Source organism: Takifugu rubripes, chromosome 21 (genome assembly GCF_901000725.2).
Source record: "Takifugu rubripes chromosome 21, fTakRub1.2, whole genome shotgun sequence".
In the NCBI taxonomy this organism is placed as follows: Eukaryota; Metazoa; Chordata; class Actinopteri; order Tetraodontiformes; family Tetraodontidae; genus Takifugu; species Takifugu rubripes.
In genome coordinates this window covers 4,240,808-4,258,677 of record NC_042305.1, presented here as the reverse complement: position 1 = coordinate 4,258,677, position 17,870 = coordinate 4,240,808, and the positions used below count along the sequence as shown (strand labels likewise).

Below are 17,870 nucleotides of genomic sequence, written 5' to 3'. Positions count from 1 at the left end.
AGCTTTCTGGATAGAAGGCGAAACGTCTTCAAGAGAAGAAACAGTCCAGTTGACAGAGAAAACTACCTTGGATATTCTGAGGTCGACATTTTGGGATGATTTAGTTCATTTAATCAAAATAGTTTTAAAAAAATACATGTATGGCAGAGAAATAAGGTCTCTGGTGGTGGAAAAACAAAACAAAAAAACAGCTGAAGGAATAAATGGGGACGGTGCAGTTAAACATCACTAGTCTGTGAGATGTTAAATCAATCACATCATTTTAAATATCATATATTCATGTACTGCTTTTGGGAGAGTTGTAATCAGAATCATTGTGTATTCTTTATCATATTGCTTAAAAGGGCGTTGGCTGCAAAAACGAAACTGTTTGAAATTGGGAGTCATGGACATCTGAGAGAAATCAGACCAAATATGGAAAAGAGGTTGAACACAAAGTATTGTATCCATGGAAGGTAGTGCAACTACCGGTAATACGATGGGTGTACGATGATCGGGACGCTTCCTTATGAATTGTGGCACAGTGTCAGCACATTCGCCTCACAGTAAGGTTCCTGCTTCCGTGTGGAGTTTGCATGTTCTCCCCGTCTCTGCGTGGGTTCTCTCTGGCTTTATCCCAGTCCAAAGACATACATGTGGGGTTAGGTAAATGGGTGACTTTGAATTGCCCTTGTGAATCCAAGCATGAACATTTTTGTCTCCCTCAATGTACGTTAGCTCTGCAACTGCTACTACTACTGCACTGGTGATTTGTCCGGGGTGATCCGCCTCTCAGCTGGGATAAATTGCCCCCAGACCCATTAGGGAAAAGTGGTGGAAGGTGGATGATGAATGGAAAGTGGCATCTGTACCTTTCTTTTGGAAATGACCAGGTGTGCTCAAACTTTTGCACTCTAGCGTATTTATTTCCAGTTGTGGGATCTGTAATGGTGATAATAGCATGATGCCACCCACCTCATGCCCAAAGCAGTCAGAGAAGTTTCAACATCACTTTATTTTATTACTCTCTTTAACAACTACATTTTCAAACTTTATCAGCAGTCATAAAAAATACAACATAATCCATGAATTCACACAAAGCTGTCTTAATGTTAATTTTAAATAATTGCAATAAACTAGGTACAAGGCAACTTCCCCTAAAAAAAACACACATTTACATCACATTCAATTCTCATATTACACTCACTGCAGATGACTTACTGAGATAAATTTATCTATGACTGTAAGACAATTATGCTGCACAAAGTCACAAAACACTGTACTTTCATTGCGCGTCCACCGAATTTAAAAATACAGGCACAATTTAACCAGTACTGCTACATCTTTGGTCATTGAAAACATTCCATTGGCAAGTAAACGTGCTGTTTACGCAATAAAAACACCTCAAATATATAAACAATTTAATAGTTGCGTTTCAAGTCTATTTGAAATCATTTATTCATACGGAATTTCTATGTGCAAAACTCCCGAACCTATATGTGTGCAGCAACAAAAGGAATAGGTGGAACAATTCATCTGCTAAACAAGGTGCTAAAGTCAGGTCAAGTATTTAAAGGGTTCATACAACAATCATATTTTGAAAGCCATGCCTATGTAGAAGGGCTTCTGTCTCTGCAGGCACTGACATGAATCGCTCATTTTCCTGGCAAGGTGCTTGTGTGCGCCAGTCCAGGTGATGCAACTGTTGTCTTGCAGAGCTCATGGATGGATTCTTTCAAGATTGTAGAGCAGACAGTCGTCGCTCGATGCACTGTTTACCTTTGAAAAGTAGAGAAATGAAAGAAGTGATTAGAAACAAATAAGGCACACGTGTTGTCAGCAATTGCTTACACATTCAGAAATACACACACACGCACATTAAATGGACTTTTGATTGGTGGTATTGGGGATGCGTCATAATAATCAAGCCCCAGGTACCAGGACACAGCACACGTGCTGTGGTGCGATGAGATCAAATGGGAACTTTTTGACCAACATTTTGTATTGCCCTAAACACACCATCATTCAGAAACATGTGGATGCTTTTCTTCAGCAGCAACAGGGGATTCAGCACTTTCTAAGACATGAACATGCTCTGATCTAAACCATTGCTCTGGCTTAGATCAGAGCATGTTCATTTCTGAGAAAGTCCAGACTTAAACCATTTGTGATAATAGGAAAATGCTGTTCACAAACAGCCTCCATTTAATTTGAATGACCTTGAGCTATTTTGCAAAGAAGAATGAGTAACGCTGTCAGTCTCCAGAAGTGCAACGCTGGTATTTCCATAAACTTACAGTTGGAATTGCAGTGAATGATGGTGTGACAAAGTATTGACTTAGGGTTGAATACGTATAAATTTCCACACTTTCACATGATTCCACTAAAATATTTTTACAAGTATAACCACAAGTTTGTGCTTGTAATGTGAAAAACAAATTCATGGGGCACAAATACTTTTGCAAAGCAACGCATTGATATTTCAACATCATTTGGTATGTTCTTCTACTATTATATTATTTATTGCACATTTATGTCTGTTTTTCATGTCTATTCCAGTTATGGATAAATAGGCATTTATTATTTCCTATATCTATACTGAGAATTGTTGGACCTGCATTTGTGTTTCACATCCTCAGTACAGTAAAAACAATAGTAAAAAAATGACAACTAAATTTCAGACAGGTTATGTAGCACCCGTTGCTTACAACAGAGGTGCTCACAGGCTTCTAAGTACCCTGAATGTTTTCATCTAAGAATCCATAATACTGACTTTACAATAGCATTTTCAACATAGCGCGGTTTACTTACATTTATCTATACTGTCGATGTCCTTTTGTTCCGTCACGATTCGATACAGGCCCTCCATCAGCAGCAGTGCTTTATGGTAGCGCTGCAGCGAAGCTGAACCGCAATGAAACATTTCATCCAACGCTGCAGACTGCACCTAAACACACCAAGGATGCCCATCAGAGCTGAGTGCGAGCGAGCTGCACAGCAGCAGAATTGTGGGATGTGCACTCACCATGTGCACAGTGTGGTTGTACAGAAGCTTTTCTGCTGTCAGCCCACTGAAGCGGTCTATAAGCTTCTGTTTGTCAAGCAAGAACGTCTGCAGCCGACGGTTGAGGGAGTGACACTGTGTTACACAGGTCTTGTAAGATTCGTTCAGCTTCCGGATCACTGCACTCAGGAAACACAGCACTCAACCAACGCAACTTTAGACATCTTACACACATTTACCAGTCAGCGTGCTCACCCTGTTTGACTATGTTAGACGGCAGAAGTTGGCCTTTGTTGATGTTCTCTTTAGCGGTGTGTAGTGCAGCGGACAGGAACTCTTCAGCCTTCATGTACAACACCAGCTGCTCTGCATAGCTGAAACATAAAAGAGTGGAGTCACTGAGGATCTGTGACAGACTTAGAATAATCAACTAAGCTGCCACCTTATCTCATGGAAAAACTGCAATTACACTTATAGTCACCTGGTCTCAGCTATGTTTCTTCAGTGTTGCTACAGGGACTGTGATGAGTAATGTGTTGTTGCAGGGTTTATCTGAGGTTTACAGTGAAAGGTGAAACCTTAACCTTTGCCTAATTGCTACATCAACCTTAAAACCAGGTCCTAATCCTCAAACACACTTTTGAAGACGCAGGGACCAGCCAAAAGGTCCTCACTTTGCTAGTAGAATGTGAATTTTGATACGCCATATGTAACAAACACAAAATCACAAGCACACACATCAGCCATTTAAAGATGCGGAGACCAGCCAAAAACCAGCTCACCTCCATTCTTTGCTCAGTTGGCTGATCTGATCGGTCACCAAGCTCTGCTCTGGAGAGGAAACATCAGCAGGGCTGGCAGCACCCAGCTTTGGTTCCTTAGAAGAAGCCAACTCCATGACACAATGGGCAAAAGCTAAGGTGAAATGCAGGTCTGTCAGAGTGTCTGTATGAGCCTGCTGCGGGAAGAAACAGGGAGATTCCACAGGTTATAAACCATGTGACATCTCCACCCAACAGTTCCACACACTGTGACTGTACCTCCATCAGTGTATCCACAGGGAGCTCCGGAGGGTGAAAGAACAGACCGCTATTTGGAGTCGCAGCCATGCTTTCACTGTCGCCGAGTCTCTGACTGAGGGGACTGCTCAAGAGCCAGGATGAGTCTGTAACAGGTACAGCCTCTGGGTCAGACCTTTTGTGGTAGTAGTTACATCCAAAACCCTTATGACAAACCAGGCTGCATGAATTTATAAGCTTAAATATAATTTGAAAAACTGTTTTGAGGTATATAACCTTCTCAAATAACTCTTATAAGCAAAGAAAAAGTAAAATGATGAGAAAATACAATCAATAATGTCAATAATGATGGTAAATAATGATTACAGCCTGAAAACATTGTCAAATACATTCTCATACCGTTTAAAAAAAGTATTTTTTTAAAGAAGACAGATCAAAATGAACTTGCTTAAGTATTTAGGGATAACACCTACTTGAGAGGAGGAATCTCTGAGGACTGGTTCCTCTGGATGGAGAACCCATTTTGAAGAATGCGCGAGGTGGACTGTCAAAATGCTGCACGTTCCGATGAAGACCAACAGATGGCGCTGTATGGAGGACGCGAGTTTAAATGGTCAATATTTGCCAAGTCTTCTAGAGCTTTTCAAAATTTCCAACATAATGTTTTAAAAACCTATTCCTTTAAACCGCCTGATTTTTTTCTCTCGGGAAAATTCTACATTTATCTGCTACTCTGAAGTAATAGGAAAGAAGAACAGCAGGTACACTGTAAATAACAACTGTTCAAATGTTGCTAACATTAAAATAACTTAAATAATGTTTTTTTGGCACTTCAAACAACCTGAGCTTATTAAAGAAAACATTTGCGATTTTATCTGTGAAAAGTGCTATACTTAATTACTTATAGGAATAAACCCAGACTGGTTTGTTGATGTTTGACTGTTGAAAAGAAATGAGGGAATTTATAATGAATGTTTTTACCATCTAGGCTTTTCTCACAGTTGAAGCTCCCATCACTTCTATTTTCAAGGAGTTGAGCTCCAAAAGCCCCCTTCAAGACCATGTCAGACAGCCTGCTAGTGCTCAGAGATCTGGGAATTAAACACAGACACAAACACAACACTGAGCTAACTGGCTTAAAAAAGTACTATGAAGATTAGATTGTATCAATATTTGTTATGTTAAGTTAACAGAAGGCAAACCAGCAATTATTGGAGCAGAAAACTCATTAGGAGATTCAGTGCTACTTGGAAAAAAGGAATATTTGATTACGAGATACCAATTTCTGATGTTTTTCTTTGTTTTAATGGGTTGAACAAGAATTCTGATTTCAAAGTAATACCTTGGTCTGCATATGTGTTTTTGGTCGAAATTATTTTAAAACTGCAGTTAATAAATCAGCAAACGGAACACAATACACACCACACACCGGTACTCTCTCTCCTACTTTAACGGTGAGTCTTACAGGGATCCCCAGCTGTAATATCAGTATTCAGAAATGACTTCCTGCTGCTCTGACCTTTTAAAAGGACCCTTCTTGTTAGCAGAGATTGTGCCCAGGTTGGACTGGTTTGCAGCCAGTGACTGCAGGTCTACAGCAGAGCTGGATCGGTCTGGATACACCTGCTGGAAATACAGCAGATTAAGTGCAGAGGTATTATTTTGTGGGGAAAATGTCTGAAAATATGAAGGTGTAATATTTACTGAGCGTTCCCCTCTGAATGCAGAGAGACTGACCTTGATGCTGGAGGCGTCTTGCATGTCTGGAGAGGGACCCAGAAGACCAGTTCTTGTGCCGAGAGGAAGAGCCTGCTCTGGCGTCTTTGGTGTGGTTGCCACTAGATTGTAAATAAGATAAACCCATTAGGAGAAACATTGTGGAAACCTGGGACTGTATCAGAAACAGAATGAAAGAATGAGACATTTGGATTTTGGAATCATTGTTTTCCCTTCATCTGTGGTGTATTAAGCAATCAAAGTGTCCAAAATTTCCCAAAGTTCAGACGGGAGTCAAAAGTCAGCTGGAAAACTAACCTGCTGGGGATAACTGCTGCGGTCGGGCACATTTAGTTGCTGCATTGGAAGATTTAACACAACAGACCGGGCCCCTGTAAAAACAGAGATAGACTGAGGTAGAGGGATGATTAACCATGATCTGACGCCAATGCGGTGGAGCAGCTTCATGTACCTGGTGCAGCCAACAGGCTGGAGGTTCTGTTTCAGACGTTGGTAGTTTTGGATCTGAGTGGGTACAGGAACGGGCACAGTTTGGCAGCTTGTGAAACCAACAGGCCTGGTGCATGGATGAGAGAAGAATGTGCAATTAGGTGGATTTTTTGAATTTCCAGTATACTTGTATTTCAAAAGGTAAGTGCACATCATCAAGTAGCCCAACCATTAATTCTTACCTGGCAGGTTTGCTAGAGGGTGGAGGTATTTTTCCTCTACTTTCTGAGCCTCTCTCTGCCAGCAGGGAGCATCTTAAAAAAAGATCCATTAAGTCTAACGCAAAGCTTAGGTTAAAATTTAACAGTATGGGTGCGACTATTTAAACTTTTTTTGCTTGTCCCGATGTTATTTTGTTACGTATCCTCAAGATTAGTAAAGATTATAGAGTTTTCATTATCTATAAGTATGTGTATACCAATTTCATTGAATGAATACCATAATAGAAATACTTACCCACTGTATATCACGCAGCTTTCTATAGGTGATGCAGCCACCCCCTCACATGTGTACTCACCTATAAATCAGAGAAATAAAACCAGTCAGATCGCTGGTGCTCTGATGGTCAATGCAACCAGTTAACTACAGAGAGAGCTTACTGGGAAACTGAGCTGGGACCATGACATATTCCTCCAGATCAGAGGGGGTATCCCTGCCGTTGTCACACACCATGTCTGCTTCCTCTTTCAGCTGAATTTGGTTTAATTCTCCATCAGAATGCTGGGAGAGAATCAATAAAAAATTAAAAACCCACACAGTATGCTGTGAATGTCATACCATCAGCTAACTAGATAATAAAAGCTCCTATGTTTTGTTTTATTTATTAGGCCCTTAATTTAAGATGTGTTTATCTATAGCTGATCTATATTTCAAGTACATGTCTTTACTGTTAAAAGCAGAATCACATCCCTATCAAACAAAACTCTTCTGATGAGGTCGCACCAAATTAATTACTGATGTGAGAGACACAGCCGTCTCTTGCTGCTGAGCAAGGTTACTCTAATACACTGAATTTGGTCTGCATGTGTTTGTCGAGCCTATTATCAACTCATATCTGAAACTGTCACAGCAGTATTAACTGCAAGGTAAATCAAAACTAAATCTGTTTTATTATTTCTCATGATTTGTTGCCAAAGGTGTTACTGGAACCAAATTCAAATCATGTAGTGTTTCATTTAAACCTTCCTCGTGGTAATTTTATCTGTCCGATGATATCCGAACATATTGTCGGATAAATATAGGGATTGTGATGCAAATATCAAGATGTTATTTTGAAAATTAAAAAAAAAATCCACAGTATATGTATGAAATATTGCATAAAATCACTTACTATATGGCAAACCTTTAGATTAGACTAGATGTGTAGATCTTATCATTGTGCAGATGACAAAAAGAGAAGCAGTAAAAGGTACCACAAATACAAATGAACCAGATTATGAAGAGTAGCTATACAGCATGCTATAGTAAGACTAGTGTTGTAATGCACATAGTATGCATGTGAGGTTGTGTACAGTAATATCAATGAATACCCACCTGGGGGGAGGCCAGATGGGATGTGGAGGAACTACAAGAGGAACTTGCTGAAGCTGAACTTGGGTAAGAGAGCGTAGGAGCTAAAGAGAAAGAAGAAATCTGTGAGTTAGGATCCGAGCAGCAGCACTGTCACTGAATCTGAGCTGCTCTGAACGCAGCGCGCTATCATCCCTACATTTCTTTGTGGTTGAACTTGTCTCCAAGAATGGATGGTGAAAAAACTCTTCTGTGAATGCAAAAAAGATTTAGAAGTCAGACTCGGAAACAAATCTGCTCATAAATTCTGTAAAACCAAAAGGAAAGAGGTTTACCGAAGCTGATCCGCTCTTGGTGGTTTCTCTGAAGCAGCCCCAACAGAAGGTCTTTTAGGTCATGAGACGTCTCCTTTGGGACACTGACACAGAATAAAAAGTTTCCCCTTGAGATTAACTGCTTTTATTTGTCAGCACAACAGACACACTAGTGCATTTTGTGTTGCACATTATGGACTGATTGAAAAAAGGTAGCGAGCCAAATAACTGAGACCCTCACAGGCTCTAGTTTGAGTTTTTAGGGATTTATTTGCCAGATTGCTGTTAATGTAAATAAAAACAGGCTGTAGAACACACAAATTATGCAGCGTAATGAGGTGCATTACTGAACTATAGTTCAGATAGTAATAATCTGAACCCTTAAGTGTGTTTGGATTTTTCTGCTGTTAAAGAACTAACACAGTGTGTAGACCACTTGGGTCTCATGAGCTCAGAGAGGGCTGTAAAGTTTGTGTTTTTAGTCTAATTTATGACTTTGGTGTCAAACCACAGGCCACCGTGGCACTCATTTGAACAGCGTGTGTTTACATCTCAACACCGCTATGTAGGCCACGTGGAAAATGATAGCAGTGCAGGCTGTTTGTTGACGGAGCGCTGCAGGTTATATATAGAGTGACAAGAACACAACAAAAATTGCTCTCTGCCTTATCACTCCAAAAGATAAGCACTGCTCAGAGCCAAAACAGACTGACAAAGTGGAAAACAACCTATGTGGCCATTTTTCCAAGTCCAAGTTCTCTGTGCAAAAGCTCAGCTGGCAGAGGCATGGGGGTTTCACATTACACACACAGTAATGTGAAGCACAAAAACACACCAGAAGAGGACAGCAGATTTAGCAACATGCTAAGTCCAAATCATCGCCACCACGTGTCTGAATTAACGAGCAGGAACTGCACACAGGTCCGTGTTTAATATGCTATTGACAAGCATCTCTAATGTGAGTCAATGACAAAGTTCCTGTAATTTCCACCCGAGCTGCCTGTCAGTCTTCCTGTGTGTGTTATATACGATGCGAGTCATCCAGAGGAGCACCTACCTGGGCAAGAGGGTCCTGTTGCTTTCATAAAAGAGACGAAGCTCCTGTGGGGTGCTTGCCTGTAAACACATATGGCAGACATGGGATATGCTACACGGGCGCACTTAAAGAACACAAGCAAACATCAAATACAATACGTGAAACAATTCATTTTTACAACAACAGCCATGGTGCAATTCCTATTTTACCTTTATTTTATATAATGCATTTGTATTTTTTATTTTACTGAATTAATCTTTTCCTGGTAATAGTTCTGTCTGTATTTAAAAGTATTTAAAATTTCCTGTATGCTCATATTTTGCCTGATGGGATTTTGGGTTGCCTGTTTTCTCTGTTACTGTTTATGAGTGTCACAGTAAATTTGAACCCTAATCCAGATTTTAAAGTATTATGTCATATAGTTGAGCCTGATGATGATGGTAGAGGTGAGACAACCTAAGTAAATATGAGCAGCAGCCAACCTAGCAGCGAGTGATGCCCTGACCTTTAGACTCGCCTAAACTCGTCGACCTGCTTAGCAGAAATATGAGGTGAACATCTCTGTCACTTTCAGAGAAAACCCTTTAAAGTCAACTTTAATACATTTGTAAACAATGTCAGCAGACACCAAGTACCATTTCTGTGTCGACATAACAGCACACATTGTGACAAGCTTCACATAGGAGCACATATGAGCAGCCAAGTGAAAGCAATACCTTGTGTTTTTGCAATGTTTACTTTGTATTTGCAGGAATGGCTGGCAGCCATTTCCATGTGCCCCCTCTCCCCCACCTGCAGCCTATAAACAGGGCCCCTTTCCAACAAACACAAAGTCTGGCAGATATCAGATATCAGAGGATTTTCTCCCCAGCAGGAAGTCGATTTTCATCATTGGGAAACAAGCTGTTTATAATGATTTCACATGCCCTATTTTCTTGATGGTTGAAACACTGAATTCAGACTGAATGTGATAGTTTGCAAAACTAAAGGATTTGTTATTTTTTTCATAATCAGACCACTAAAACCTTGACACTAGCTATACATTTTATGATGTCACAGCAGCACTAAATGTATCTATGTCCTTCTTGGAGTTACTCACTCGAAATGGAGCCTTTCCGGTCAAACACTGGTACACTATAGTGCCGATGCTCCATAGATCGGCCTTGGCGTCATAGTGCTGGGACATGATGACCTCAGGAGCCTGCGTGCAGACAAACACACCTCAGAGGCATAGTGACTGGAGGGAGCCTGCACAGGTCAGCAGAGGTGCTAATACAGACCATATACATGGGTGAGCCGCACATGGTGGCAGCCATCGTGTTTGTCTGGAGGTGACGTGCAAACCCAAAATCAGCTGGACAGACACAAGAGAGGCAATGTGTGCATGGTGGGATTTAATTGGAAATGTCACCATTCAATTGTGTTAATGTAGATAAAAATATGTAAATATAGCTGTATATGAATTGAGGAGCCGCTGTTACCTATTTTAATGCAGGTATTAATGGGACTGGACCTGCGCCCCACTGGATGGCAGAGCAGAATGTTCTGGGGTTTAAGGTCTCTGTGGAGGATACCTTTGATTCTAAGGACCTCCATGGCCTGAGCAATCTGCTGCAGGAATATGCGGATGGTGTCCTCACTCAACGTGCCCTTAGCTGCAAGACAAAATGACTGTAATAAGATAAGCTGAGGTATCAGAGCAATATACAGCAGACACTTATTACTGACCTGTTTAAACCATGCAAAAGGCTGTAACAAAGAGTTTAAAAACTCATATCACAGCCAAGCAATTGTTTTCGTTTCCTTCTTTTGCTATATGATTTCACTTACCGGTACTAAGATCTGATTCTCATGCGTGTCTCTTGAGCGACCTCACCAAAAAGATAACATCAGGTTTGCATGAAAAGCAACCCGATTTAAATATGGTGGATTATATAGTTTAGGCTCTGGATCCAGGAGTTCTTCTTTCACATTTGGGTACTTATGGTGTTTGACTTAAAATATTGTAAATATTCAAAGTGCCGGCACAAATCCAGATCCTGCACATGTGTTTTGTGGGGTCTCTAACAAAACATTAACTATGGACCCACATTTCTAACTGTCCTCTACCGCTTATCCGGGGTCGGGTCGCGGGGGCCGCAGCCTAAGAAGAGAAGCCCAGACTTCCCTCTCCCCAGCTACTTCTTCCAGCTCATCCGGGGGAATCCCCAGGTGTTCCCAGGCCAGCCGAGAGACATAGTCTCTCCAACGTGTCCAGGGTCTTCCCAGGGGTCTCCTACCGGAGGGACATGCCCTGAACACCTCACCAGGGAGGCGTCCAGGGGGCATCCTAACTAGCTGCCCAAGCCACCTCATCTGGCTCCTCTCAATGCGGAGGAGCAGTGGCTCTACTCCGAGCTCCTCCCGGATGGCAGAGCTTCTCACCCTATCTCTAAGGGAGAGCCCAGCCACCCTACGGAGGAAGCTCATTTCAGCCGCTTGTACCCGTGATCTTGTTCTTTCAGTCATGACCGAAAGCTCATGACCATAGGTGAGGGTAGGAACGAGGATCGACCAGTAAATCGAGAGCTTCGCCTTTTGGCTCAGCTCTCTCTTCACCACAACGGATCTGCCTGTCGAACATGCGGCCGCAAATCCGATGATACGACCACAAAATCAATCATCGATCTGCGGCCTAAAGCGTCCTGGTGCCAAGTGTACATGTGGACGGCTTTATGCCTGAACAAGGTGTTTGTTATGGACAATCTGAGACGAGCACAGAAGTCAATAACAAAACACCATTCGGGTTCAGATCAGGGGGGCCGTTCTTCCCAATCACACCTCTCCAGGTCACACTGTCATTGCCAACGTAAGCATTCAAGTCACCCAGGAGGACGAGGGAGCCCCCAGAAGGAGCACTCTCCAGCACTCCCTCTAAGGACTCCAAAAAGGGTGGATACGCTGAACTGCTGTTTGGGCCATAGGCAGGCCAGGATCCGTTCCCCCACTGAAGGCGAAGGGAGGCTACCCTCTCATCCACCGGGGTAAACTAAATATACAGGCACTAAGCTGGGGAGCAACGAGGATTGCCACTCCTGCCCGTTGCCTCTCACCATCGGCAACTCCAGAGTGGTAGAGAGTCCAACCCCTCTCGAGAAGACTGGTTCCAGAGCCCTTGCCGTGCGTCGAGGTGAGGCCAACTATATCTAGTCGGAACTTCTCAACCTTGCGCACCAACTCAGGCTCCTTTCCCACCAGAGAGGTGACATTCCATGTCCCTAGAGCCAGTTTATGCAGACGGGGATCAGACCGCCAAGGTCCCTGCCTCTGGCTGCTACCCAAAACACAATGCACCCTACCCCCTTGGCCCCTCCTGCAGGTGCTGAGTCCACGGGAAGAGGGTCCCATGTTGCCTCTTTGGGCTGTGCTCCATGGGCAGAGGTCCGGCCACCAGGCGCTCGCCAACGTGCCCCTCCCCCAGGCCTGATTCAAGGAGGGGGCCCCAGTGACCCGCATCCGGGCAAGGGAAACTTGGCACCAATGTTGTTTATCATCATTAGGGGGTCATGGGCTACGCTTTGTCTGATCCCTCACCTAGGACCTGTTTACCATGGGTGGCCCTACCAGGGGCATAAAGCCCCAGACAACGGAGCTCCTAGGATCATTGGGACAAGCAAACCCCTCCACCACGATAAGGTGGTAGCTCAGGAGGGGACATTTCTAACTGCTCTTGTGAAATTTTAATTTTAAAAGCCCAACAGTTATTGTAATTAAAAGGTCACTGATGGCTATAAGTTAATTACTTGATCAAAATAACATCAGCAAACATTTTCTCCATTGAGCAACAATTTAAGTTGCTGGTCTGAGGTCTAAATATTTAATAATAATAATATTTTTAACAAATCCTATTATATTCAAGTCATTAGTTGAGAAATTGCTTTACAAACAGTGTCAATAATATCCAAGGTAGTTTTCTCTGTCAACTGGACTGGGTTTCTTCTCTTGAAGACGTTTCGCCTTCTATCCAGAAGGCTTCTTCAGTTCTGAAATCGCTGGGGAGAGAGCTTGAGAATATATAGCCCCTGGACCATTTGCATGCTAATGATCTGGGTGGTCACCTGAGAGTCGTTAGCAGGGTCGTTGGTCGGGTCGTTGACCTAGTTTCTGTTGAGATGTCTCCCCTTTGTCTGCTGGGTCACATGGTGATGAGTCACTGGGTCTCTTGGAATGGTGTGAATGTTTGTTTTGCTGTTGGAAGGAGTGGAGGACTGCATTGTATGTGGGTGATAGGAAGTGCCTCAGGCCACCACCCCTGTTTAAGGATGGTTTCTCCAATTTAACATGGATAGCTTCCTTGACCCCCCTTTCGAACCAGCGGTCTTCTCTGGCCAGTATCCGTACTTGGCTGTCCTCGAAGGAGTGCCCACTCTCCTTTAAGTGTAAGTGGACTGCTGAATCCTGACCCGAAGAGGTGGCACGTCTGTGTTGTGCCATTCTTCTGTGTAGAGGTTGTTTGGTTTCCCCAATGTACAGTTCCTTGCATTTCTCCTGGCACTGTACAGCATAAACAACATTACTTTGTTTGGGTCTTGGTGTCTTGTCCTTTGGGTGTACTAACCTCTGTCTGAGGGTGTTGCTGGGTTTGAAATGAACCGGTATGTCGTGTTTCTGGAGGATCCTCCTAAACTTCTCCGAGACTCCAGACAGGTAGGGGATGGAAACGCTGCGGCGTTTGTTTCTCTCCTCCTCTCCTTTGCTGAGGTCTTGCTTTCTTGAGGTTTTGGTGAAGGCCCAGTCTGGGTAGCCACATGTTTTGAGAGCTGTCTTAATGTGGTTCTGTTCCTTCTTTCTGCCTTGGGATGTGGTGGGTATTTCCCTGGCCCGGTGTTGGAGAGTTCTGATCACTCCCAACTTGTGTTCCAGTGGGTGGTGAGAGTCAAACTGGAGGTACTGGTCGGTATGTGTAGGTTTTCTGTAGACTTCGATGGTGAGATTTCTGTCCTCAGTGATCTTGACTGCGCAGTCCAGAAAGGCCAGACTGTTTCCTTTTACCTCTTCCCGGGTGAATTTTACATGCTCGTCTGTTTTGTTGAGGTGATTGGAGAACGCTTCCAATTCTTGTATTTGGAACACAAGTTGGGAGTGATCAGAACTCTCCAACACCGGGCCAGGGAAATACCCACCACATCCCAAGGCAGAAAGAAGGAACAGAACCACATTAAGACAGCTCTCAAAACATGTGGCTACCCAGACTGGGCCTTCACCAAAACCTCAAGAAAGCAAGACCTCAGCAAAGGAGAGGAGGAGAGAAACAAACGCCGCAGCGTTTCCATCCCCTACCTGTCTGGAGTCTCGGAGAAGTTTAGGAGGATCCTCCAGAAACACGACATACCGGTTCATTTCAAACCCAGCAACACCCTCAGACAGAGGTTAGTACACCCAAAGGACAAGACACCAAGACCCAAACAAAGTAATGTTGTTTATGCTGTACAGTGCCAGGAGAAATGCAAGGAACTGTACATTGGGGAAACCAAACAACCTCTACACAGAAGAATGGCACAACACAGACGTGCCACCTCTTCGGGTCAGGATTCAGCAGTCCACTTACACTTAAAGGAGAGTGGGCACTCCTTCGAGGACAGCCAAGTACGGATACTGGCCAGAGAAGACCGCTGGTTCGAAAGGGGGGGTCAAGGAAGCTATCCATGTTAAATTGGAGAAACCATCCTTAAACAGGGGTGGTGGCCTGAGGCACTTCCTATCACCCACATACAATGCAGTCCTCCACTCCTTCCAACAGCAAAACAAACATTCACACCATTCCAAGAGACCCAGTGACTCATCACCATGTGACCCAGCAGACAAAGGGGAGACATCTCAACAGAAACTAGGTCAACGACCCGACCAACGACCCTGCTAACGACTCTCAGGTGACCACCCAGATCATTAGCATGCAAATGGTCCAGGGGCTATATATTCTCAAGCTCTCTCCCCAGCGATTTCAGAACTGAAGAAGCCTTCTGGATAGAAGGCGAAACGTCTTCAAGAGAAGAAACCCAGTCCAGTTGACAGAGAAAACTACCTTGGATACAATGACCTGGATGACTGAGAATTTACACAGACAGTGTCAATAATAATAATTGACAATTCGAAATTCAACACAATTATGATAAAGTGTCGGTAGCTACCCCCTTCTGACACTCCCTCATGATGTAATGGGGGACATGTTGGTGTGTCACTGGTTGAAAGGAGAATTTTTTTTTATGATGGGAGTTGGTTCTGAAATTGACCCACCGCTCTCATCGCACAGGTGGTATTTTTAACTTCAAAGTATTTTTTCCCCATCAGATGAAGAGGATAAGTGAGCAACAGATGTGGGAGGTCATGTGAGCCCTCCCTGATTGTTGTATCCCCTTGCAGCATTGCAGAAAATAAGATAATACGATGCTGGAGGAGTGACAGAGTTAGCTGAGTGCACCAGATAGAAGCACTGGTCTTCCCGAGGAATCAACTCAGCTGCCTTGTATTTTCCCCTTTTATTCATGTCGATGACCTCCTAAGCTGATATTAGAGGAAGACTTTGTCTGCAAGTATGGGTAAGCAGTTTCTAACTCTGGCGTACATATTAGAAAATAAAACCTTCGTGTTTTGACAATATTCTTTCAAAACAGTCTGAAAGGAAAAGACGGGCCTCCTGTTACTTGCCAGATAATAAAAACTATTTGTGATGTTTCTGATCTGATAGAAAGTTTCTTTTCAGCAGAGCCAGAAAACTTACTGTGAAGATATTCTGCCAGGTCGCCTCCATTGCAGTACTGAAAAAATAAGAAAAGTTAAATGAGCTTTGGCCTTGTAGAATCAGGCCAGAGGAAGGACAATTAAATACTTTCCATTTTACACATCACCACAAGCAAAATATATGGAAACATTTTTAATAGTTCTGCCTGCAACCTACCTCCATGACAAGATATACACATCCTCCAATTTCCTGTTGGCAAAAATATGCAAGAAAATTAGTAAGAATGCCCCTATTCAACCTTAACATTTAACCGTCTTAATTCCTTAATAAAAAAGATAAGGGATCGACACATTTACATGTAAGGACTGTGTCATCAACCCATCATTTTTGAACATCTATATCCTGGTAACACCAGGTCATTTCCTATAGACTGGCATAGCCAGAGTTTTTATTACTGTAATGGCACCCCTGACAGAGGAAGCTCACTTATCATATAGAAAATCATTTAATTTCAGTTTCTCTCTACTGTCACTGAAAGACTCAAAAACTGGTAAAGTACTACAACAACAGTGAGAAATGAATTGTAATTCCTGAAACAAGGCAGGCGAGTCTCATTGTTAGTGTAACATAGCAGAGGAAGGCCCCACTTTAAAACCTTAATAAATAGAATTTCATGACTATGTCAATGTCATTAAGTTCTGGTTCTTTGTTTTCGACAGAGGTAACATCTTGGCTCATTCGCTGCATATTCTGCAACTGCTGTGAGGTAAAACTCGTCTGACAAGCTAATGTTTACAACCGCACCCTGCCATCTGTCTGGCAAAGTCACAGACCAGCGCACACCTGTCGGACAGGTATCTGTAAGATGATAATGAAACCATAAAAGCCCTGAAACACAGGTGACGTTCAGTGCACCAATTATGCTTAAAAGTGTAAAGAAATTTGGAATTATCCATTAAAGTCAGAGGATTTCACATTTATTGTTTTAGCAATTTGATAGAACAGAAAATAAAAAGACATTACTTGTAATATGTGGTCAACACCTTGCAGCCAAATATGCACAACACAGCGATTACAAATACCTGTAACATGAGGCTGCAAGGTCTGCAGCATTGCAAAAGTGTGTATTCCATCGAGAAAGTGATAGGAACACGAAGTATGTTTACCTGGTAGTCAAGTAGTCTGACAATGTTCTCATGTTTGAGTTCCTAGAAAGAGTGGGTAGAAATTATGAAAGGGTGCACTGACAGATGGACACAGGGTGTGTGGCAGTTCTGAAACACAATACCTTCAGTATTTTAATTTCTTTACCAAGCAGAGCCTGTGATTTGGCCAAGTTTTTCTTGCTGATGCACTTTACAGCAACTTGCCAGTCACGTTTCTACAATTAAAAAAAAAAATCATAAACATGAGTATAAATAAACCAAGGAAGGATGACGGGATGTTGCCCGTCGCGGAGCTATGATTTACCTCTTTATGTCTGCCTTTGAACACAACTGCAAAGGCGCCGTGACCAATCAGATCCTTCCTGCTGAACTCAAACTTCCCGACTGACTCCATGATCAACAGAAGGAAAATAAACACTACACCTTCAAGAATATAAGCTTCTAAATAAAACAAAGATGTCCCACCACATTCCTTCGTCCACAGGAAATTCCATTTCACATGTAAAAAATGTTAGAAGGGTCATTTGATAAAGAAAATGGCAATGACGAAGTTCCTAAAAAGAATAATGCACGTAACCAGAATATTATCATGCTGCAGTTAAAGTCTGAGTTATTTCCCCAACTTCTTTGGCATCCGGAACGAGCTAGCTATCTAAACGGAGACTGTTTCGGACACAGGGTCAAATAATATTGTCCTCGTCCCACATACGGCAGCTTTTCGTAATACATTTTGCGCATGCGCAGAAGGTAAGCAGCTGTTTGACGACGGTGCCTTCAGGGACGCCTCGAAAATACAACACTTGTTTAGGTTTCCACCAAAATACAGTAGGAGAACCTTTTCAGCCATTTTATTTAGTTGCTATGAAGAGTTTCCTCAATGTATTTAGAATTGCTTTTAA

General features: G+C 42.7%; 1 protein-coding gene across 3 annotated transcripts; it reads right to left on the bottom strand.

Moving 5' to 3' along the window:
* Positions 1-975: 975 nt before the first annotated feature.
* Positions 976-17,708, bottom strand: ulk1a (unc-51 like autophagy activating kinase 1a). 3 transcript variants are annotated; one of them, XM_011615216.2, is made up of 27 exons: positions 17,276-17,708; positions 17,094-17,186; positions 16,972-17,013; positions 16,022-16,054; positions 15,845-15,881; positions 10,569-10,742; positions 10,368-10,441; positions 10,187-10,288; positions 9,109-9,167; positions 8,073-8,155; positions 7,937-7,987; positions 7,762-7,841; positions 6,828-6,948; positions 6,685-6,745; positions 6,411-6,482; positions 6,191-6,295; positions 6,037-6,110; positions 5,740-5,840; positions 5,522-5,628; positions 4,984-5,093; positions 4,476-4,589; positions 4,024-4,148; positions 3,766-3,941; positions 3,239-3,357; positions 3,005-3,162; positions 2,791-2,926; positions 976-1,758 (listed from the first exon to the last, which is right to left on the bottom strand). In XM_011615216.2, exons 1-27 carry the CDS (start codon positions 17,363-17,365, stop codon positions 1,715-1,717), a joined length of 2,541 nt encoding a protein of 846 aa, XP_011613518.2. In that variant the 5' UTR covers positions 17,366-17,708; the 3' UTR covers positions 976-1,714. The 3 variants fall into 3 exon arrangements, with proteins under 3 accessions (XP_011613518.2, XP_011613519.2, XP_003974558.3); XM_011615217.2 differs by having other exon boundaries at positions 3,766-3,938; XM_003974509.3 differs by having other exon boundaries at positions 5,522-5,625.
* Positions 17,709-17,870: the final 162 nt, after the last annotated feature.